This window comes from Callithrix jacchus, chromosome 7 (genome assembly GCF_049354715.1).
Source record: "Callithrix jacchus isolate 240 chromosome 7, calJac240_pri, whole genome shotgun sequence".
Taxonomy (NCBI): domain Eukaryota; kingdom Metazoa; phylum Chordata; class Mammalia; order Primates; family Cebidae; genus Callithrix; species Callithrix jacchus.
Genome location: NC_133508.1, coordinates 154760895 through 154784744, shown reverse-complemented (window position 1 = coordinate 154784744; position 23850 = coordinate 154760895). Strand labels below are relative to the sequence as shown.

At 45.3% G+C, this 23850-nt stretch overlaps 1 protein-coding gene across 1 annotated transcript; it reads right to left on the bottom strand.

The window, feature by feature from the left end:
- Nucleotides 1-5171: 5171 nt before the first annotated feature.
- On the bottom strand, nt 5172-18643 carry CD2 (CD2 molecule). Its single transcript, NM_001257217.1, has 5 exons — nt 18553-18643; nt 18098-18418; nt 13036-13269; nt 9118-9240; nt 5172-5587 (listed from the first exon to the last, which is right to left on the bottom strand). Exons 1-5 carry the CDS (start codon nt 18611-18613, stop codon nt 5268-5270), a joined length of 1059 nt encoding a protein of 352 aa, NP_001244146.1. The 5' UTR covers nt 18614-18643; the 3' UTR covers nt 5172-5267.
- Between the last annotated feature and the right edge of the window lie 5207 nt (nt 18644-23850).

The following is a 23850-nucleotide window of genomic DNA, read 5'->3' as shown; positions in this document are numbered from 1 at the left end:
CTCAGCCTCCCAAAATCCTGGGATTGCAGGCATGAGGCACTGCACGCAGCCTAATTTGCTGGGATTTTGACCTGGATTACACTGAATCTATAGATTGAGTTGGGAAGAACTAACATCTTGGCAATATTGAGTCTTTCTATCCATGAACATGAAATAGTTCTCCATTGATTTGGTTCTTCTTTAATTTTGTTCATTAGAGTTTTGCAGTTTTCTTCATGTAAATCTCTACCTAAGTATTTCATTGTTTGAGTGCTAACATAAATGGTATTATGCCTTTAATTTCAAATTGCACTTACTTGTTCATTGCTGGTATATGGGAAACTGATGAACTTTTTAACATTAACCTTGTAAGAATTAATTAATACAGTCTTGCTATTAATATAATCCCTTATTAGTTCCAGTATTTTTTGTGTGGATTCTTTTAGATTTTCTACCCAGATGATCATGTCACCTAGGAATATAGTTTTATTTCCTACCAACCTGCATACCTTGTATTTCCTTTCCTTCTCTTATTGCATTAGCTAAGATTTCTAATATGATTTTGAAAAACAGTGGTGAGAAGAGACATCCTGATTCCTGATTTTATTGGAAAGTTCGGAGTTTCTCATTGTTAAGTAAAATGTTGGGTGCAGGTCTTTTTTGTAGATTTTTCTAATCAAGTTGAGGAAGTTTCCCTCTCTTCCTAGTTACCAAATTTTTTTTTAGTAAACGAGTCTGGATTTTGTCAAGTTTGTCTTTTGTATCTTATTTATATGATCATGTGATTTTTCTTCATTAGCCCTTGGATGTGATAGATTATACTACTTGATTTACAAATGTTGAACCAGACTTGCATGAGATTAATCCCGCTTGGTTGTAATGTATAGTTCTTTTTATACATTGTCAAATTTGATTTGCTAATATTTTTTGAAAAATTTTGTATCTGTATCTGTGAGAGACGTTGATCTGTAGTTTCTTTCTTTGTAATGTCGTTGTTTGGTAGGCAATTAAAAAGATATTTTCCCTTGTTCCCTCATCCTTTTGTTCTGTGTTGCTATAAATAAACCAGCAGGATGCTTTGTGAAATAATGTCCTGATGTTGTTTTCAGGAAAACCCTGCCTATGAGGCCAGGGAGGTGACAGAAGGCTGGTGACTCAATCTAGACTTTGCGAGTTAGTCTCACTGATCTGTTCTTTAGCTTTAAATGCTTCTGGTACAGGATTTTATCATCCATTTCTTCCATTTGAGCCAAAGTTAGGAAACTAACTCAGATGAATGCTACTCATAGCAGGCTAAGTCACCTTACAGAGTGCTTGCTTATCAATTTATAATGGGCTGTGTCTCTTTCCAATAACTAGCTCATTGATATGTGCTATCCAGGATATTCCCTCTTGAGTATCATGTAAGAAATAAAGCTCACAGTTTTCAGATGCATTCTGTACACAAGGATCTATTAGTTACATTACATACATCATTTCCATTTAGTGCTCACTCTTACCTTGTGAGGTGTTAGGTCTTCTACCGCATCGAACTTCATGGACATAGAACTAGACACAGAAGATTCACATTACAGTGGAGTTCAAGAGTTAGGAAAAGTCTCTCCTGGGAAATGACTTTCTGTCTGAGCTCTGAAAGAAGAATGTGGACAGGTGAAGAGCCAGGTGAAAAGTGTGGGCAGTGGGAACAGCATGTGTGGTAGGAACAGCATGTACAATGGTCCTGAGGTGGCAAATTTATTGGTGAACTTGAGTCTGAGTAACTGCAGCCCACTGAGCATGGGTAAGAAGCTCAACAGTAGCAAATGAACAGAGGATGAGGAGCAGGAGGACTGAGATGAAATTGCCACTTTACAGTTGAGACCCCTTCGGAGCTAAGCTGTTCCAGCTGCTAGGATGAGACCACTATGTAGGGTGGGCAGATAGGCGATCAGAAACCTCTAAATTTTCTGTCTTCATACAACCCTCTAGGATGTTCCGGTACCTTAAACTGTGTGGATACGTTTTCCAACATGGCTGTCCTTCTTGTATTGGAGATTTCCTTGCGGAGGAATAGTTAACTGGGCTAAAGCTGTTGATTTTTCTTACAATACTGTGTTATCTATAGTCTCCAAGGTTGCCTACAACTTGAACGCCCATCGGAATCAGCTGGAGAGATTGTTAAAAATATATATATATTTGACCCCCAACCTAACTTACAGAATTGTCGGCCTTTTTTTTTTTTTTTTTTTTTTGCCCCACAAGCTCTACAAGCTATTCCTATGCAGCTGGCCTGACCACTTCTCAGAATGTCCATGCTCTGGGACAAGTTCAGTGAGACTTCACCCAGTGTCCAACAGGCGGGTGACAGCAGCACAAATCTTAAGCAAGCTTCATGTTTCTCACCTAATGGTGGAGTTTCCAGCAGGGCAGAGAATCCGTCTTACCCTCCCTGGGTAAGGAGGACAAGAATGTCGTGTATGTTCACTTCCCTTCCTTTCAGCAGGACTGTGCTCACCCGTCGAATCAATTGGCTAATGATAGCTTCAGTAAAGGTGCTGGGGATGACATTGAGAAATGGTCATTGTACTCAAAAAGCTTCTTGTTTTTTGAGACGGAGTTTCGCTCTTGTTACCCAGGCTGGAGTGCGATGGCGCGATCTCGGCTCACTGGCAATTCTCCTGCCTCAGCCTCCTGAGTAGCTGGGATTACAGGCACACGCCACCATGCCCAGCTAATTTTTTGTATTTTTAGTAGAGACGGGGTTTCACCATGTTGACCAGGATGGTCTCGATCTGTTGACCTTGTGATCCACCCGCCTCGGCCTCCCAAAGTGCTGGGATTACAGGCGTGAGTCACCGCGCCCGGCCTCAAAAAGCTTCTTTACTATGCATTTCAGTAATTCTAAAATGCACATTTTTTCCCCATTTTAACATCTCAGGAATGGGATTGTGACTAAAAACGGACTGTATCTTAGTATTTGTTATAATGCGACTGAGAAGTTTTCTTTCTTAGTGGTATGAAAAGAATGGTGCCACTTAAAATCAATGACATCTTTGAATCAGTTAAATACAGTAGCTGAAAAAGAAACCATATGTTTATGTAAACAGGAAGCCAAATGAGACCTGCTCATGCTGTTCCCTCTACATGGGTAATTCTGTACCTCGTCTTCATCCATTCAATTAATCTATTACAACTTAACCCAAACATCCTTCCTCTAGGTAACCCTCTTTGTCACCCCAGTCCCACCACTCAGCCTGGGTTCAGGGTCCTTCCTCCGGGTTCATGCATTTGCCTCTGACCTATATTTTCACACTGTGTTATATTTGTTCCATGGTGGTCTGCTCTTCACCTACCAGGAAGTGAGCTCCTTCCTTGAAAGCAGAGATGCAATTGTACACCTCTGCTTTCCTAGTGCCTAGCACAGAGCCTGACATGTAGCAGAAGTTCAATAAATGTTTGTTGAGGGTATGAATGATGAAGGATTGAATGGGCTCTATGTGTTTTGTGCCATATGTAATACCACAGGACTTGAGAAGAAAGGCAGAGCCCTTCCCAGGGCTGGATAGACCAGGGAAGGTTTTCTTAGGAGAATGGCATATGAACTACTCTGGCGAGCCAGCCAATGAAATTGCTCATGGGTGTTATGAAGAATGAGAAAGGGGTAGGGCTAGGATCCTCATCTCTTTTTTTTTTTTTTTTTGAGACGGAGTTTCACTCTTTCGTGCAGGCTAGAGTGAAGTGACGGGATCTCAGCTCACTGCAACCTTTGTCCTCTGGGTTCAAGTGATTCTCCTGACTCAGCCTCCTGAGTAGCTGGGATTATAGGCACATGCCACCATGCCCAGCTATTTTTTTTTTTCAGTAGAGATGGGGTTTCACCATGTTGGCTAGGCTGGTCTTGAACTCCTGACCTCAGGTGATCCATCTGCCTTGGCCTCCCAAAATGTTAGGATTACAGGTGCGAGCCAATACACATGACCAGAACCCTCATCTCTCTACTGGGTAGATCTTGTGGTGATTGTTACCTAACTGGATTTTGTGTTTTGAATTTTGGAAAGTTACGAGGTTTCATTCATCATTGCCCTTAGCAGTTAACTCTGGGTGCTGGAACAATAATAGCCTCCCAAATTCAGAGGAAAAAGTAGTTCAATCCTCAGTGAGCTGTCACAGGAAGTCCTGAATATGTTTAGTTTTGTGGTTTAGACCTCAGAGCTTCCTGCCAGAGCTGAACAAGGTTTAGCAAGTCTAAGAAGGCAAGGAGAAGGCAGGCAGACAGGACCACAGACATGGCACCAACATTTCAAAGCAGGTGCCTTCTCACCACCTATTGTTTCAGAACTCTAACTGAAAACTATTTTTTTTTTCTCCCCACTTCCCCCAAAGTACAGCTAGTATCACTGCTGATGTTGGGGTCTGACCTTTTAATTACAGTCATTTAAGACATCAAGATTTGATTCAACTGAGTTGTCCCTTAGCCTATCCTTTTGTATGTCATCTGATGAGTTCATGACATCTCCAGTATCCACAGATTCCCCTGTTTTCAAGGATGACAGTACAGACCATTATGACCATGTCTGAACAGTCAAGGAAATAAGACCCGAAAGGTTAAGTTTTCTGGTGACTCCTGTTAGTGTTTGTGCATGGAGGCCTCAATTCATTCTGGGAATCTACAAATAGGTTTTTGGACCTGGCTTTGCAGTTGAGACCTAGGGAGAATGTTCTGGTCATTCTGATGAGGACTAAGGAGGTCTCAGCTGGATTACGTTCGTTGAATTTGATCCTGCTGTCACACCAGAGAGGCTCCTTCTTATTCAGCAGCTTCCTCTCCTCGATAGCGGGCTGCCTCACACAATGAGCAGATGCGGGTCTAATCAAAGCTTTTATTTCACTTTTACTCACAGGAAAGTGGGCAAGTGTCCACCGGGGCACATAAGAAAGTCCAGAGTCTCTCAAGCAGATAGATTGCTTGTAGTGAGACCCACACACAGCAATCACTTGACTTATTGCATCTGCACGTGACCTGAGAGGGGACAAGACATCTCTAAGATTTCTGTGCTCGGTCATCTACCATTCTCACAGTGACACTTTTATTGCTTCTCCTTACTGGTATGATGGAGCTCTCCGAGGAGACCAAAGACTCTAGAAGTTGGCCACATGGCTGAGTTCGAAGATGCAGAGCTGGCTGTGGCCCACGGCCTCGGGAGGTGGCCATGTTCTGCATGTAGAAAACACCTGCTGGAAGCGCGGATGTGCACATCAGGAGTGCAGAAATCCACAGTGCTTAGTGGAAAAGACAGTTTCTATCTTTTTTAATTAGAGGAAGGGGACACTGAGTTTTCTGCTGCCCCATGGGGAGGTTTTGGCTGAACTCGAGGTCTGGGGAGAGGTGGGCCCTTCTGCTGGTGAACTTGTGTGCCCGACGAAGCAGGAGGCCTCTTCTGAGGCTGGTGCTGAACACGGTGTCCAGGCGGCAGGGGACGATGACTAGGTGCCTGGGAACGATGGCCAGGTGGTGGAGGAGGATGTTGGGAAGCTGCTGGATTTTGAGGGGTTGAAGCTGGAATTTGGTGGGGCTTCCGGCTCCTTTCTTCAGTAGCGACTCTGTGGGCTCTTATCTCCAGCTCCTCATCTGCAACAACAAAACCTCAATAGAGTTCATCTTGGCCAGGTGAAGTCAGTGGAAATATTGAGCATCTTTCTGTGCAAGGTGCCATGCCAGCGGCTTTGGGAGATGCAATGAGGAAGCAGAATTTGCCCCTATTCTCTGAGAACTCTGAAGCTTGTAAGAAAGAAAGAGGTGCTCACCACACGGTAGAGTGAGAGCCCAGGACTTTAGAGAACTCAAGGAACCAGCAGGAAGAAGACACATGGGTGGAGGGCTTTGTGCCTGGGGCTCCCGGGATCAGAGAGAGCACTCAGACCTGAAACCCTGCCACTGTGCTGACCTGGATACTGTCCCCTGAGAGCAAGAACCCCGTGGTTAGAGCGCATGGGAAGAGGACACGTGCAGTCGTGGTGGATATTAGCAACTACATTCCTTCTGAGGCATTTCTGTGTTGGATCTGCCTTTCCCCCAATTCTACTGTCACGGGACCCACCTTCCGGCAAGAAGTTGGAATACATGCAAGGGACCTTTTGTCCATAGAAATGTACTAGCTCCTCAGAAATTCATGACCTGTCCTCTTGGCCTCAGGAGGGAAAGGATTCCTCCTGTCCTCACCCTTCAGGATCTTCTGCTCTGTATGACTTCAGTCCGTGAAAGCAGGCCCACAACCAGTCATAATGTAGCTTTTCCTGTACTTTTAAAATCACAGGGAATCTGTGAGCGTACCCAGCTGCTAGAGGCCTGGAGTGCCCTGCTGGACCCTCTGAACCTGTTTAGGCTGTAAGTTAGGTATTTCAGTCCCTGCACCCAAGGCCGTCTTCGCAGCGGCTCCATAGGGAGGTAGGAAGAGAAGTTTCCCCTGGGGTGAAATAATGACCTCTCACATCTTTATGGAGATGCATGGCTGGGGAAGCACAGGCCCCCTCTAAACATCACCCTCTAACTTCTGGATGTTGATCCAAACCAGATGGCCTCCTCTGACTACAGGTAATGTGAGCATCAGGTGGCTTTGAATATAGAGTGATTTTGATACTTCAGTGGCTCATGTGCTCTAAGCACAAAGAGGAAAGAACCTTCAGAAAGGACAAAACACATCCTTTCCGTCATCTTCCGTGCCCTGCAGTCATTTAGGTTACGTCCGGGAGACTGGAGCGGACTCTGAGCCCGACCCCAGTTCTGAGCTGTGGGGAGGGTGGCCCATCCTGATCCAGGTGGCGAGCTTGCACTGGCCAGTGGCTCACTACTCTGTTCACCCACCATTTACCATTTTTGTTTTCTGTTTGTTTTGTTTTGAGACAGGGTCTTGCTCTGTTGCCCAGACTGGACTGCAGTGGTGTGATCATTTCTCACTGCATTCTCAATCTCCGGGCTGAAATGATTCTCCCACCTCAGCTTCCTGAGTAGCTGGGACTACAGGCATGCACCATCACACCTGCCTATTTTTTATTTTTTTTTTAAGTAGAGACGAGGTCTCACTATATTGCCCAGGCTGGTCCCAAACTCCTGAGCTCAAATGATCCTCTTGCCTCGGCCTCCTAAAGTGCTGGGGTCACGGGTGTGAGCCACCACACCTGGCCCTCCCACCATTTTGTTCATTTGTCCTTCTGACATTCATTCCTCATCTTCTAAGTGTCGAGTGTCATTGTGACTCAGACACAAATTGTCCTCAGGAAGCCTAAAATCAAGTAAGAGGCGAACAAGAACGGAAAATCACAATGTCTGTTCCGTGAAGAGCTCAGGGCCACCAGAAAGTGTAGACAGGCATATGGGTTCTGGTAGGAGGAATGGGGTGTGGCCATGTGGCTGAGACCACAGGCAGGGTTGGACAGACAAGGCTGGCTATGGCTCTGTGTACCCTGCCTGATTCGAGCAGGACGGTGGGTCCTCAGCCTGCCCGCCCCAGCAGCTGCAGCTGGCGCCTAAACGTGCGCTCCCAGGAATTCCTCTAGGCTCATTATCCTTCTCCCTCATTTGCATCTCCTGGTTACTCAACCCAAGATGGGACTGGATTGAGGCAAGAGAGGCTGGCGGGCACACAGTTTAAGCAGACACCCACTTTCAGGGTTGTGCAATGGCAGGTCAACTTCCTGAAATTCTGCGCTGGGGGCTCCTGGCCTCAGCCTAGGCCTGACTCAGCTTTCTGGCCATAGAATTGAAGGCAAATAATTGAACTTGAGTTTCAAGTTCACTGAACTTGAGTTTCCTCATCTGTGCCTTTCTCTCTCTCCTAAGATCACTCTCAAAGCTGGATGCACTAATGGATACAAAACACAGAGACGAATGTCTTCTTTAGCAGCATAGGCGAACCACCTTGCCGGTCTCTCAGCCTGATGATGGCAGAGATGGCCTTGTTCTGAGTGACATGTGAGGTCTGCCTTGGAAGAAGATGTGGTCTTTGACCATTGGGCAACGGAGAAGCGGTCTTTGCTGGAGAGCAGCATGGAGAACAGCCAGAGCTGGGCACAGAGGAGGACAAGCCGGGCATGCCCAGGGGCCCTGCAGGCAACTCTGCACTGTGGTGGAGAGTGTGAGACAATGGTGTGGGAAGAATGGGGCTACGTCCAGGAAGATGTTTTGGGGCCTGGGCTGGGGGCAGTGGCGTGATGGGATATGGAACTGAGGGACCACAGCCTGAAGGAGGGGCAGAAGGAGAACCGAGGACGAAGTTTGAGGTGAAGAAGCCAAATCCCGAGGGCACAGGGCCCCAGGCCACGGCGGGCTGGGGAGTTTCCGACCAGCTCCCTGGGCAGTCCTGGAAGCAGCTGGTGTGGCTGTGCCTGCTGGTTCTAGGGGAGACCAAGCTCTGCTGTGAACGAGACTTGCAGAGACCCCCAGGCCCTGCTCCCCTGGCTGCAAGTCCTGCCAATGGCTGACACCCCCACCTGTGCCCCCACAGTGACCCCGGGTTTGCCATTATCTGTAGTTTTCTGCCTTTGGCGGCCTGGATGCTCCCTGAGCCAGCTCCCGACTTGTGAGCATAACCTTTTCATTGCTGATAGGTTGTCAGACAGGACTGATCTGAGGAGAAACACTCTCAACCCCAACACATCCTTCGAACAGAGAATTAGCAAAGGGGACATGTCACCTTGCTTTAGAATAGCTGTTTTCCTGAAAGTACCAGATGACCTGCATGATTTTTCCTGTGTTTCTAGGAGCTTCGTTCTGAGCTCACCTTGGGCCACCCATAGACAGGACATTCATTCCTGGAAACGGTGTTTTGCCGCTGACCTTTCTACCTATCTATGTAGAGAAGTGTGGCTCATTCAAAAGATGTTGACACTAGCTTGTCACCAAGTAGGCCTCGGTGGTGGATTCCAATGAGGCCAACTGGATTCAGTGTCTCAAAGCTCCCACATAGTCACTACTAAGAATCTGTTTTTCAAAAATCAAGCTAACCACAAAATGAAACAAGCTATAACCACTGGCTACAACCCTGACATTCCGAAACTACCTATTTCCATTATTTTCTCTGCAGATTCAAGGTGTCATCCCCCTGAGCTGTTTCCTGGGGATTTTGCTGGGGCCTGCGGTGGGACAAAAGAGGGGGAGCTTACCATTTCTCCGCCTGCTCTGCTTTTTCCTTTTGCTGATGTAGAAAACGAGCAGTGCCACAAAGACCATCAAGAGGCTGCCCCCTCCACAAATGCCAATGATGAGATAGATGTCCAGACCTTTTTCTGCAAGAGGAACAGAAATGGGATGACCGGGAGGGGTTCAGGCAGAGAGGCCATTGCTCTGGCCCAGGATGCCGCCTCCTTCATCAAGCGGATAAAGGAGCTGGGAGGGACCTTTCAGCCCATAGCGCCCATGCTCACGGAGGGTGGGGAGTGGCGCGGATGCTGGAAGGGCCCAAGGTCCTGGGGAAGCTCCCTCTGCAGGCTCCTTGGGAAACTGCTCTCGGAAACTGGAACTACATTATTCCCACACCAAGACGTGCCCACTGCCCCGTCATGGAGAACATCATGAAATTTTAGATCTGAGGATCTTAGAGATACTCTAATGCAACCTCTAGTACAAAGATGAGGCCCCGAGAGGGAGGATGAGTTGCCTGAGGCCACAGGATACCTGTTCCCGTGCAGTCCCCTTAAGCAGCCCCTTGTCTCGGTGTTTCTGTACTGCTGATCCTGCTCTCATCTCTGGCTCCCTTCCTGTACCATGATTCCTTCTCACCCTCTCAACCAGGCCGTTTCCAAACACTTGGGTAAATACTTCACTTGTCCAGCCCAGCACTCTGATCTCACGGCCAGCACCCCATCGCAGTTTCCCTGGAGCCACAAGAGAAACCCGGGTGCACAGCGTGTTAGTGACAGCAGCACACTTAGTCATCAGTTGCCAGAACTTCAGTGGCTGTAATGCAATGAGGAAAACAGTGACTTTTAAGGGAAACAGGTTTGGTCCAGGCTTTTCTAGGCAAGAGCTGCGTGAACTTGGGAGAGTTACTTCACCTTTCTGAGCCTGTCTCCTTCTTTGTAAAGTGGAGAAAGATGAAACCTATGTCACAGCTGGCTGTTGGAGGTCAATCAGATAAAGGATGTGAAACTGCTTTGTAAACTGTAAAACAGTACAAATGCGAGGTCTTGCTCTTACTAGTGTTCTTCGCACTGGTGTTGCTGGGAGCTGTTTCCCAGGAGGGGTGCTGGGCTGTCTGCCCTTTGTGTGTCAATAGCAGTCAGAGAAGCAGCAGTGGGGCTGGGGTCAGCGGACAGGGTCATCTGAAGAACAAACTGGAACTTGGCCCAGCATCACAAAATGCTTCTCTAGGCAAAAAAAATCCTAGGGAGACACTGTGGTACTTGAAGCCCAGGATGGGCCCCAGGAGCAAGTCAGAGGCTCAGAAAGCAAGTTTAGCAGATGAGCGAACTGCGGTGCGGTGTTCATCTTGGCTTTCTTTCCTCCAGTCTCTCTCTGACCCATTCTTTGCCAGTCAGTTATACAACCTCTCTAAGCTCTACTGATGAAGAGGCCTCCACCAGAGAAGCAGGTATAATCTTAAACCATTGAAATTGGGTTAATAAAGGATCCAGGGCCCTTTAGGCCCTGCTGGCTTGGAGGAGGGGTGGGAGATACCAGAGGCCACTTCCTGCTGAGCTTGAGAACGTCTCAGATTTGACCCGGGGTGGGGCCGGGCCGCCTGAAATGCTTTGGGGAGCACATGGCTAAGTCACGCAGCCGCAAGCTCCATCTTCTCTCTGAGTTGTTGGGTAGGGGGACCACAACCTTATCTTGGGCGTATGCAGTAATGTAGGCAATGCCCTACGCAGCCTGTTCTCGTTTGTCCAGGGTACTCTTGGACAAACACCTGGTGGTGCTCTTGGTGGGGAACGTTTCATCATGTTTCAGAAGCAGCTGTGGCACTGTCAGTCAAAAATGCGTCTCCGCAGTTCCTAAATCCAGGCATACTGTCTTCCCACAGTTTCTTTTGGTGATCACATGTCCATGAGTTTATGTGATAAAGTATTTTTATGTATCTGAATCGGTTCCTTCCTCCCAGTATTTTCGTTTTAAGTCTGTAAACACTCACCTAATCTGAGCCAAATGGTTCTAGTCTGATAAGTGCTCCCTTTAGAGTAAAATGTCCAAACCCCTTTTCCAGCCTTTAAGACCAGCCCCTCCACCCCAATCTCTCCCCAGGTATTCTTCCCATCTCCCTAGTGGTCCTTCTCCCAACCAGCTGCTGCTCTGCACCAGGGGTACGGGACGCAAGTGTTCCAGTCTGCTCCCAAGGTCCGCCCTCTCTCCCTCCTCCCATCCCTAATACACACACATTTTTATACATGTGGGCTCCAGTTAAAATAAACATGAAAAGTACAGTTTCCAGATAAAATGCAAAACACCCACTTAAATTTGAATTTCAGATAAACAATGAATGATTTCTAGCATATGTGCCATGCAATATTTGAAACATACTTATACTGTACTTTTATTTGCTATATCTGGCAACTCTAATCTAAGATATCCCAAGGCCACTGTAGTGGCTCATGCCTATAATCCCAGCACTTTGGGATGCTGAGGTTGGAGGATAGTTTGAGCACAGGAGTTCGAGACCAGCCTGGGCAACATAGTGAAACCTTATCTACAAAAAATTTAAAAATGAGCTGGGTGTGGTGGCATACACCTGTAGCCTCAGCTACTGGGGAAGCTGAGGTGGGAGGATTGCTTGAGCCTGGGAGGTCGAGGCTGTAGTGAGTTATGATCACACTACTGCACTCCAGCCTGGGCAACAGAGCAAAACCCTGTCTCAAAAAAAAAAAAAAGTTGGGAGGCTTCTTGAAAGGGAAAAGAAAGTTGTGAAATCAAGGAGAGGCAACTTCACTTACTGTGCCTTAGTGATGGGGGGATGTGGGAGGATGACTGGTGGGAAAACAGGATGAAGTAATGCTGGTCAAGTTGGTGATTGGAAGACTCTTGGATGCCTTCAATGCCCCCTGCTTCCTGGTATTCTCACCTGTGTACAATCCCCTCTGAATGTGAGCTCGACTTACTAACTTGCTTCTAATGAATAGAACACAGCAGACATGATTGGGATAGTACTCCTGAGATTAAGTTATAAAAAGACCATGGCTTTTGTCCTGAGCACTTATTCCTGCTTTTCTTAGAGTGCTCTGAAGGAAGTGAGCTGCCATATTGTGAGGCAGCCCAATGGCCCACATGAATGAACTTGGAAGTGGATCCAAGAGCCTACTCATCTGATAGAGAGTCTGTGAACGTGGAGCTTATTTTCTTCATGGGCCAGGGAACTGAAGATTACAGAGGGGAAAAAAACTCTGTCAAGGTCCTCTGGTAAATTTGGGCAGACTCAAACTAGAAGTCCAGACCTCTGCTCCCAGGTGAGAGCTTGGGCACTATAGCAGGCTGCCTCTCAGAATTACTTCTGGAGGTCATGTCAAGCTGGGACACTGGGGATCCATTATGCTCTTGGAGCTTTGAGACTTTCTGGAGCTAGTCCCCAAGACTTGCTGTCCTGCGGTGTGCCAGGACTGTATCCAGTCTTCTTTGGCCTCAAGGACTCCATTCCCCCATGTCCCTATCTCCCAGGATTTCTGCATCCTTTCTACCTTTACTCCTGATAGGAGGCACTGGCCACTGACCATCTTTAAGGGGGCGGTTGGAATCATGCAACTAACTAGCCGAGGGACCCTGGGCAAGTCAGTTTCCCTCTCTGGAAAATGGGTCTTTGCCTGACATACTGTCTATAGCTCCTTCCTCTTCCATTTTGCATTTCTTTCTCCCAGAAGAGGATCTTTAAAATTGCTTGTTGTCAAATTGTATTCAGTGGGAGGACTCCCAGGAGGGGTAACCATAGAATACCACTTCCCCTGAGCCTTCCCTTGAAGATTTCCAGGAAGATGTTTTTACGCCTCATCCTGAGCCAAGGCTGCCTCCCAGCATGAGCTCCTGTGACCTGGAGCAGCGTGCCTCTGCCTGCCAAGGGCCTGACCGGCCGTGTGTGTGAAGCGACACCCGCCACGCACCTGGACAGCTGACATCCACCACATGGTATTCCTCGCTGACTTTGTTGCTTGCTGTGCAGTTGAATTTCCTACTCCGGCTGGGGGTCCACTTGTATGTGATGACCCTCTGAGAACCTTTTGAGAGATTTCTCCCATTTTGATACAGGTTTAATTCGAGGTCGGTTCCATTCATTACCTTACAGGTCAGGATTTTGCTGATACAAGTCCAGGAGATATCCGGTTTTGAGACTCTCTCTAAAAAGAAAATAAAGATCCAGTTCGATTTAGACGATTTTCTGATTTTAATAAGCAAATCTATTTATACAGTGGGGGATGGGGTCAGTTAAGGAAAAGGGGACAATTTCAAAGACCTCCAGCAACTTTTGCAAATTATTTTATTTACAAAGAGCATTCGGAAAAAACATGGTTTCTAATGAAGTTCATAGATACATTGTGCCACAAAATAGTGCAGCACATGTAATGTTTATGTGCTATCCTGTACCTTAAAATGCTTTCACATATTGACAGCACCTCCTAGAAGAATGGCTGATGTCTTCTTCCCAATTGCAGGCAAAATGCTCAAGGCTTTGAGAGGTTCCGTGGGTGGATTTGGGGCACCACCTAAAACATGGCAGTCAGGGCTTAGGAGTATGGGTAAGAAGGTGCCTCTGGAGTTTGAGAAGGGCAATGCTTTAAGAGCAGCCAGGGACCCCATCCTAAAGGAACTGTCACATTGACCCCCACCAAGTTCCCAGAGCAGAGGGCCAGGTGGGTACATGTGGGTGTATGGGTGTCCAAGGAGCTCAAAGCTCTGGGGAAAAAGAGCACCTGCCTGGGAGCCAGACACTTGGTTCCACCTTTTCCCAGTCCAGAGCTGCTCAGCTGCTCACTGGGTCTACGCTGGCCCTGCTCAGAGCATCAGAAAAGGGTAGAAAACCATGCCCTGCCTGTCAGAAAAGAGACAACATGTGGCAAAGCCCTGGGCAGATGTCAGGCAGTGACATTAGGAGTGGTGGCTCATGCATTCAATAATCACAAACTTCCTGCCTCTCCTCTTCCCACATGCTAAAATTTAAAGACTGAGCCATTAAAGGGAAATGCCTAGCCTTGGCCTACCTCCTAGCCCCATCGCTTCCTGGCCGTGTCACCTTCTTTTCCTCCTCTTCTGTTCTTTTTCTCATTCTTTACTTTGTTTCCCCAGACTTGCCACTTTTCCCTCTCAGTTTCTCTCTGTTCATAGTACAGATGGACAGCTTATTTTCCAATGATTCCCTCCCACTCTGATCTTCCCCATGGATGATCCCAGCCAAGCTTCATTTCTGTCCCACTATATATAGGCATGCAGAAATTAAATAGAAGTCTTCTTCTCATCCCAAAATTCTGTGTTACCCAGAAGAAAGAAAATGGAAAGTATCAACATTCAGCAGCAGAGTTAGTACATAATCTAGGGGTGGCATCATGGAGTTTACCTGTCTCTTCAAAATGGAAATATTCTTTTTCTGTTTATAGCAATAGCATCCAATCATTGTACAAGTTGATAAAATATTTTTAAAAGTTTAAAGTAGATTAAAAATTATCCACAATGCCACTACTCAAAGTCAATAATGAATAACATTTTCATGTATATCTGTATCAGATATTTTCTGTTTATATGTACATACATAAATAATATGATATTTTAGAGAGGTGAGGTGGCTGACATTTGTAATCCCAACACTTTGGGAGGCTGAGGTGGACGGATCACTTGAGGCCAGGAGTTTGAGACTAACCTGGCCAACATGGAGAAATTCATGTCTACTAAAAATACAAAAATTAACCAGGTGTGTTGGCACACGTCTGTAATCCCAACTACTCAGGAAGCTAAGGCATGAGAATCGCTTGAACCCAGGAGGCGGAGGCTGCAGTGAGCCAAGATTGTGCCACTGCACTCCAGACTGGGTGACAAAGAGAGACCTCCCATATATGTGTAATATTTTAAAAATCAAAATGAGTTTATGTGATCTTATAGTCTGCCTTTCCCCTTTACTGAAATTATATTATGAAATTCTTTCCTTAATGAACATCAATAAATGCATATCTCCATATTTGTGAAGGGTGCATTCTTAATTTAACTAATAAGTTTCTCACCGCAACTGTTCCTGTATTTCACTAACATGAACAGCACAGTGACCAGCAGCCTCGTGGAGTGGTACCTCTGTATGTATTCGCTAAGACAGCGCCTTAGAACTGGTCCAACCTAAGGCCTTCCGCCGATGAGAACTCCTTAGTTCTGAGTGGCTGAGATTAACCCCTTCTCTACCAGCATCTGCTTCTAAGGGGGCCTCCACCACCTCTTCAGCCTGCAGCAGCGGCTCCCTCCTGAAGGAAAGGCAGTTACAACTACAGAAGTTTGAGAAGTTTGGGAAGGCCGGGTGTCGTGGCTCACACCTTTAATCCCAACACTTTGGGAGGCTGAGGTCAGGAGTTTGAGACCAGTCTGACCAACATGGCGAAACCCCGTCTATACTAAAAATACAAAAATTAGCCAGACATGGTGGAACATGCCCGTAACCTCAGCTACTTGGGAGGCTGAGGCAGGAGTATCTCTTGAACCTGAGGGGCAGAGGTGGCAGTGAGCCGAGATCGTGCCCATCTCCAGCCTGAGCAATAGTGCAAGACTCTGTTTCAAAAAAAAAGAGAGAAGAGAGAGAGAGAATGAAGTTTGGAGAAAGAAAGAGGGGCGGGAGGGCATTAGCACCGAGGAAACAGGTCTTGTGCCCCAGGCACTGCAGGGCTCTTGTATACACATTGTCGCATTGAATATCCCTTGAAGTTGGCATTGGGAAATCAGACTCAGAGCAGACAGGGAATTTTCCCAAGGCCATGGTGACCTTAAGTCTGGTAATGGTGACCAGCTACAAGCTGAATCAAGACATCGCATGACACTGGCGTGCACACGCACAACGGGAAATCGCCGTCTTTCAGCTAAAGGGTGAAGGGTTTCTTTTTGAAGCAATGAACATGTCCATTTTGGTGATGACTGCAAGACTCTGAGTATACTAAAGGCCTTTTAGTACATGGACAAACTGGACAGTATGTGGATTATCTCAATGAAGCCGTTCGGATAAAAAGAAAAGGTCACCGTCCTTGCCAAGAAGCCCTCTGAGTTTGAATCCTGACTTTGCCCCTGTCAAGCAATGAGACCTTGGACAAGCTGCTTCTCACTAGGTCTCTGTTTTCTTATCCATAACGAGAAGATCATAACAAGTACGTCTCAGTATTGTTGGGAGCTTCAAATAAGACCATGTAAGCAAGCACCTGACCCCTAGCTGGTAGCCGTTATTTCCACCGCAGTGCTAGGGGACCCAAATGTGAAAGCACCAGCAGGGTCCCCCTGTAGGGCTCACACTCCAAACAGGACACACAACTTGTGCTGTTTGGAGTCCTGAGATCTATGGTTTCCAGAGAATCAGAGGCCCCTTTCAGCGCCATGCTCAAGCACACTACATTTCTACAAGGTGCTCTCCATTCAAGGTTGCAGGACTAGGGTGTGGAAAGTTGTGACTGCAGCAGGGCTGACAGTGTCTATCTGGGATTGTTGGAGTGGGTCATCTGACAATATCTGGGATTGCTGGAGTGGGTCATCTGACAATATCTGGGATTGCTGGTAGGCCCAGGAGCTGAAGATGGGGCTGGAGAGAGAGAGAGGAAGGAGGAGGGGCCCTGCTTCTGGAAACATTTTCTGTGTGAGACAGAGAAATGCTTCTTTGCTCACCGACTGGCTGGCCTATGCTCATGCTGGGGTTCATGTCTTTCTCCCCCAGCCAAGGGCAGCTTCCTCTTTTCCTCTCTTATCACTCCCTGCCCAGCGTCTGTGGGTTTTCAACTTCGGTCATTGTACAAGTTGATAAAATATTTTTAAAAGTTTAAATCAGATTAAAAATTACCCCCAATGCCACTACTCATAGTCAACAATGACTAATATTTTGATGTATATCTTTGTCAGATATTTTCTACTTATATGTACATATATAAATAATATAATATTTCAGCGGGTTCAGGTGGCTCATGCCTGTAATCTCAGCGCTTTGGGAGGCTGAGGTAGGCTGATCACTTGAGGCCAAGGGTTCGAGACTAGCCTGGCCAACATGGTGAAGCCCGTCTCTATTAAACATGCGAAAATGATCACTGCCTGCTCAGCGTCCCCTGGGCTTTCAAGCTGAGTGGCATTTCGATTCCACTTTCTCTTCCTTCTCTCCCTTGCCCAAGCCACCTGTCCATCCTTTCTCTAAGCCTGACCCTTTTTATCTACATTCTTCCTATGGACCGGCGCCCTTTGGTCTAGGCCAGTGGTGATTAACTTTGGCTGCTGCTCATTAGAATCCCCCAGGGAGCTTTAGAACTTATTGAAACCAAAAAAATTTTTGGCCCTAAGCCAAAAAATTCAGATTTAATTGGTCTTCACTCCACTCGGATTCCAGCAGCAGCTTTCTGGCTAGTCTCCCTAACCCCATCCTCAATACCCACTCCTGCCCGCCCAGTACACGCAGCGACATACCAAGCCACACCTTGTGCGTCTTCTACACATAGCAGCAAAAAACACCTACCACCTTGGATCACTCTGACAAGCAGATCCAAAACAAGGGCTGTTGATCCTTAAATATGTTGTTTCCAGCCTTTTTCTGCCATGTAACTCCTCCTTCAGGGCACCCTGGCTTGAAACGAGCTCTCTTGATGAAAGGCCCGCTGCTCTCCCGTCAGCCTCTTCTCCCCACCCCGTCGTCAGCCACTAGAACAGTTGCCTTTTCCCTCTGTTCACCTGTCCCCCTCCTGATTAATGCCACGTTAATCCAGGTTCTTCACCCAGCCCCACCTTCCTGTAACCACCTGAAGAGAGGGTTGTAGGCAGGTAGCCTTGAGCGTCTATCAGGTGTGTGGATCCCGTTCCCACACTGGACCGTGGTGGCAGGACACGTGCGTCTGATTTCCTGTACAGCCCCCCTGGAGGCAGAGGTCAGCGCTGGGGAATAGTATAAGTGCTATTTTCCAACTTGCCAAATAGCACTCATACTGAAATAAAGCAATCTGAGGAATGAACACTTACCTAGAATCTTCAAATCAAACGTTTTTTCCAACACACTTTTTCCTTCTGCATCGTATATCGATACCGTGTAGGTATTCTGATCATCCATCTTCAGATGCTTGATTTTCAGAGTCCCACTTTCTAATAGCTTATACGCATCTTTTTCCTCAAAAGTCGACTTCCCTTTTCTGAATTGTGCAATCTTCTTCTTGTCTGAACCTTTTTCCCATTTTATATCGTCAATATCCGCACTCATTTGAAAATCAGGAATGTCCAAGTGGATGTCTTGACCCAAAGCACCCCAGACTTCCAAGGCATTCCTAACATCTTTGGAGAGTAAACCTGTAAAAAGCAAAAGAATTACTGAGACTCACTTCCAGAAAAAGCTACGTTGGGACTTCTTTGACTCTTAAGCTTACTTCAGGATCTCTGAAGAAGTTCTAACAGTGACGATGGAGATCCACGCACCAACTTACCTTTGGAAGAAACGTTGAAAATCAGAAGGAAGCTGGCTACAATTTTACATGGAAGGCTCATCTTAGGAGCTAGTTCCCTCTTTGGATTCTGAGCTCTTCATGCAAAAGGAACTAAAGTGAGACTGGTGAAGTCCGCACCCCGACAACTTAACCACGTGCCTCTCTTTACACGTTTTACAGTAACATAAAACATGTACACATACACAGAGAGAGAGAGAGCCACAAGCCAGCCCTTCTGATGTGCTCCTTTGCCTAAGCAGATGTGTTTATGAGTGTGTGTTTTCTTACCACATTTTGATCTCCACACAAAAAATTGGGAAGGAAGAGTTTTCTCATCCCAATGAAAGAGAAAAGGAGCAGAGAGACTATGTAGATCATTCGGGATCACTCTTTTGGAAGCAAGAGGCCAAATTCAGCCACACAGTCTTTTATCCACTTAGGTCTACGGACTCTAAAACACCACATAGAAATATAGGTAAATGTTCAAAGCCAGTAGCAGAAGGCAAATATTTATCCTAGATGATTATAAATACTGAAAAATGTATACCCATAGAATGATTAGAAATTGATTTTTTTCTGTTTCTCCAAAGATATTTTTCATGTTCTAAAATCATTTTTGTGATTAAAAAAAAAAAGGAAATTGAGCATCAGCTGTAAATGCTTGCAATCCCCAAATCCTATACGTTGGCATACGTTGGCATACGTTTTACAACTGTGGTGAAATTGACAGGTAAATAAAAACTTGTTCCAAAACAAAGAAGCGTAAACACTATGAAATATAATTAATCCACCAGAACAAACGAGTCAAAAGCATTTAAAGCGATTAGCATGATAGACGGTTAAGAAAAAAGAGAGATTAGGAGAAAAAAGGGAAGTGAGAGGGAACAGGGACAGGAACAGAGAGGAGAAATGTGTCAAACAAGGAAAGAGACAGTGGCGCAGAGATCGATGTGGCCTGAGAAGACGTCTAGGGAGAGCAAGTCACGGAAAAGAGGTGTAACTTGACCGACTTCCAAAGCACAGTTTCAGCTGCAATTCTTTAGCTCACAGTGAGTAACAATTGTAAAAGTGGTGCTTGTTTTCCTTTTCAACTCTAAGTACAAATGGATATTATCTGTTAGAAAGTTGCCGAGGAAAGCAGTTGTTTGCTATTACTGGGTAAAAGGAAGCCCAAATATTTATCTCATGGTTGTGTGAGCATCATCCACAATAATGCATTACAGTTGGATTACAATTTTAAATGCAAAAATATTATAATAATGCTAAATGGTGGCTGGGAGCGGTGTCTGAAATCTCAACACTTTAGGAGGCCGAGGCGGGAGGATCACCTGAGGTCAGGAGTTCAAGATCAGCCTGGCCAACATGGCGAAACCCCATCTCTACTAAAAATACAAAAATTAGCTGGGTGTGGTGGTGGGCACCTGTAATCCCAGCTACTCAGGAGGCTGAGGCAGGAGAATTGCTTGAACCCAGGAGGCAGAGGTTGCAGTGAGCCGAGATCGTGCCATTGCATTCCAGCCTGGGCAATAGAGTGAGACTCCATCTCTTTATTTATTTATAAATAAATAAAATCATAATAGTAATGCTAAAAGGACAATGTAGAAAGATATTCCTTTTTTTTTTTTTGAGATGGAGTCTTGCTCTGTTGCCCAGGCTGGAGTGCAGTGGTACAGTCTCAGCTCACTGCAACCTCCACCTCCCAGGTTCAAGTGATTCTCCTGCCTCGGCCTCCTGAGTAGCTGGGATTACAGGCATGTGCCACCACACCCAGCTAATTTTGTATTTTTGGTAGAGACAGGGTTTCTCTATGTTGGTCAGGTTAGTCTCAAACTCCTGACCTCAGGTGATCTGCCTGTCTCAACCTCCCAAAGTGCTGGTATTATAGGCATGAGCCACCATGCCTGACCCTAGAAAGATATTTTTATAGCTTGAGTATGGAAGGCCTATCTACATATACCATCTAATCCAAAGTAAGAACAAAAAGATGAACACGATTGACGACATAAAAAGTAAGATTTCTGTGCGGGCAAAGAGGTAAGGGTCAAAATGAAGAGGCATGACAAAATCTTTGCAATATATATAAAATTATTAATATTAAGGCATAGAAATAATTCTTATCAATCAATAAAAATAGTTTTTAAAATAAGAAAAGGATAGAAATGATCAGCTTTCAGAAGAAATACCTCACAGAAGAAATATCAAACCTATGCGAAGCATCTAATGTCATCAAAAAAATATATATATATCATAGCCATAAAATACCATTTTTCACCATCAGATTGGTAAAATTAGAAAAGATGGTAATTTACATTATTAACATGAATGTGTGGAGAAATGAATCTTCATACAACATCAGAGGGAATGTAAATCAATACCTTCTGAGGAAAGGAATTTATCATTTCCACCAAACTTTAAAATGTGTGTCTTTTATTTAGGCTGGGCACAGTGGCTCATGCCTGTAATCCCAGCACTTTGGGAGGCTGAGGAGAGCAGATCACGAGGTCAGGAGTTCAAGACCAGCCTGGACAAAATAGTGAAACCCTGTCTCAACTAAAAATACAAAAAATTAGCCAGGCGTGGTGGTGGGTGCCTGTAATCCCAGCTACTTGGGAGGCTGAGGCAGGAGAATTGCTTGAACCCGGGAGGCAGAGGTTGCAGTGAGCAGAGATTCACAGCATGGCACTCTAGCCCAGGCAACATTGTAAGACTCCATCTCAAAAACAACAACAACAAAGTATGTCTTCTTTCTAACCTAGTGATTTTAATTTGAGAAATCTATCCCATACAAATGATTGCACAGATGTTTTAAAACTCTACTCAAGGGCAGGCCATGGTGGCCTGTAATCCCAGCACTTTGGGAGGCCGAGGCAGGTGGATCACAAGGTCAGGAGTTCGAGTCCAGCGTGGCCAACATGATGAAACCTCGTCTCTACTAAAATTACAACAAAAATTAGCCAGGCATGGTGGCGGGTGCCTGTAATCCCAGCTACTGGGGAGGCTGAGGCAGGAGAATCACTTGAACTTGGGAGGCACAGTTTGCAGTGAGCCAAGATTGTGCTACTACACTCCAGTCTGGGTGACAGAGTGAGACTCCATCTCAAAAAAAACAAAAAAATTGTGTTCAAGGACGTTTGTTGTAGCATATTTGTTATAAACAATTGCAAACAATTAAAATTATGGTATATTTATGTTGTGAAATATTATATAACTGTCAAAATAGTATAACATAGGCCTAAAAGTAAGACGTGGAAAGATGCTCTTGGTAAATCACATGAAAAGAGCAAGCCGCAAAACAGTATTTATAGGATTAGCCCTTTTTGTATGAGACTATGTTTACACTATGCTAGGGGCATACCCGTAGACTGCACCATGCTGTGTTGCTATTCATGTATGTGCGGGAAGAAAGGCTGAAAGGGCTGCTGCGGACTTTGTCCGAGTGCTTGTTCTCCAGGTCTTAGATTGTGAGAGAACTGAAATGAAATTCTCACTTCGTACCTTTGTAAACCAAAAAGTCTCTGAGACAGGTCTTCATCAATTTAACAGTTGATTTTGTCAATATCAAGGACAAAAAGGAACACAGAACTACACGAACAATCTGTGGTTTGTGCCTTTTTCTCAAGATGGTTTTGAAGGCTTCAGTATTTAAAGGGGAAAAGCTGGCTGGAGGGGCAAGAGGGAAGGTATAGTTACATTACTGAATCCATATGTTGCAAGAGAAAAGAAGCGGGTAGGGGAATGGTCCATTGTGTATTCTCCTCGTGCTCAGTAAATCGGAACTTTCATAAGGGGGGGTGAACATAGGGTACCCACCCTTGGAGATGGCTGGCCTTTTATCTGTAGCTGTCTGCTTAGGAACTCGAGGAGAGTCCGTTTCTTGCGTGACTCAACGTGCAGCTAAATCTTTCCTTTTGGCATAGTGAATTGGGGTCCTGGGATTTTATTTTTGTTTCACATTTTATTAATCTCTGTGAAGTTTGAAATTTTGGAAATAAACACTCTTTTTTTTGTAATAAAAATGTCTTTTTAAGACAGGATGCTTATGGCACACATATTTTTTCAAAAGTATCTGCCGACCTAGAGGAGCAGCACGGAGCTTCCTGCTTGTGAGTGGCTGACCCACCAGCCACCATCCAATCCAGTCTGTCAAGGCCTGGTGGGGACAAGGTGGTGTCTGCCATCCTATGACCTGTCTCAGCTTTTGAGGGCGCTTGCCTTCTCTTCCTCTCACTTTCCTCATGGAGCATGTGAAAAGCGGCTTTCCGTTCCTCTATTGGGAACATTAATTTTGCCCCTCCCAAACTAATTCAATTCTGAGTGATGAGCATGGCTTTGAGGGCAGAAACCATGAAAAAGAAAGAGATCAATAGATCTGACTCTGTTAAATGTAGACACTTTTTATGTAAAAAAAAAATTAAAAAATTAAAAGACAATGTACTAAGAAGAGCAACTTACTTGCAAGATACATGACAAAGACATCTTTTTTTTTTTTTAATTTTAGAGATAGGGTCTTGCTGTGTTGTTCAGGATGGAGTGCAGTGGTGTGAGCACAGCATACTGCAGCCTCGACCTCCTGAGCTCAAGTGATCCTCCTGCCTCAGCCTCCCAAGTAGCTTGGAATACAGACATGTGGCAACATGCCTGGCTAATTTTTTAATTTTTTGTGGATACAGGGTCTCACTATGTTGCCCAGGCTGATCTTGAACTCCTAGGCTCAAATGATCCTCCCACCTTGGCCTCCCAAGTTTTGGGATGAGAGGTGTGGGCCACTGTGCCTGGCCAACATTAAATTCTTCTTGTAAACATAGAAAGAAAAGATAAACACCTTAATATTAAAATGAGTCAAACTCATAAAAGGAGCAATCCACAAAATAATTTTATTTCTATTTATTAATAAGGAAATGTCAGTTTTAACACAGATGCATTTTTCATCTTCATTTCAAAAATGAAAGCATAGCATTGATGATGGTGAAAATGGGCATTCTTGTATATGGCCAGGAGAATTGCAAATAGGTATAGTTTCTGGTGGGCAATTTGTCAGTGCGAATTAGAGGTATAAAAAATATGTGGATTTCTAACAAGTCCACAAGGATGATTTTATCACAAGGAAATAATGAAGGCTATGTACTAGACTTGGCTATAAATTTATACACTACAGTATTTTAAAGTCAAAATTGGAAACAATTTAAATGTCTAAGAGAAGGAAATTGGTTAAGTAAATCATGATATAGACAAGCTGTGGAATTTGACAAAAACAGGTCCTGGCTGTAGGAGAGGAGAAAAGTCATCTTTTTCCTCTGT

Bases quoted from the DNA above. Each gene is read 5' to 3' on its own strand.
- CD2 (NM_001257217.1), bottom strand. From the start codon at position 18,613: ATGAGCCTTCCATGTAAAATTGTAGCCAGCTTCCTTCTGATTTTCAAC. The intron at 18,419-18,552 runs GTAAGTTGGTGC...TGCTTTTTACAG, and splicing joins TTTCAACGTTTCTTCCAAAG to GTTTACTCTCCAAAGATGTT. The intron at 9,241-13,035 runs GTGCGTGGCGGG...TTCCTCTTGCAG, and splicing joins GGTGGATGTCAGCTGTCCAG to AAAAAGGTCTGGACATCTAT.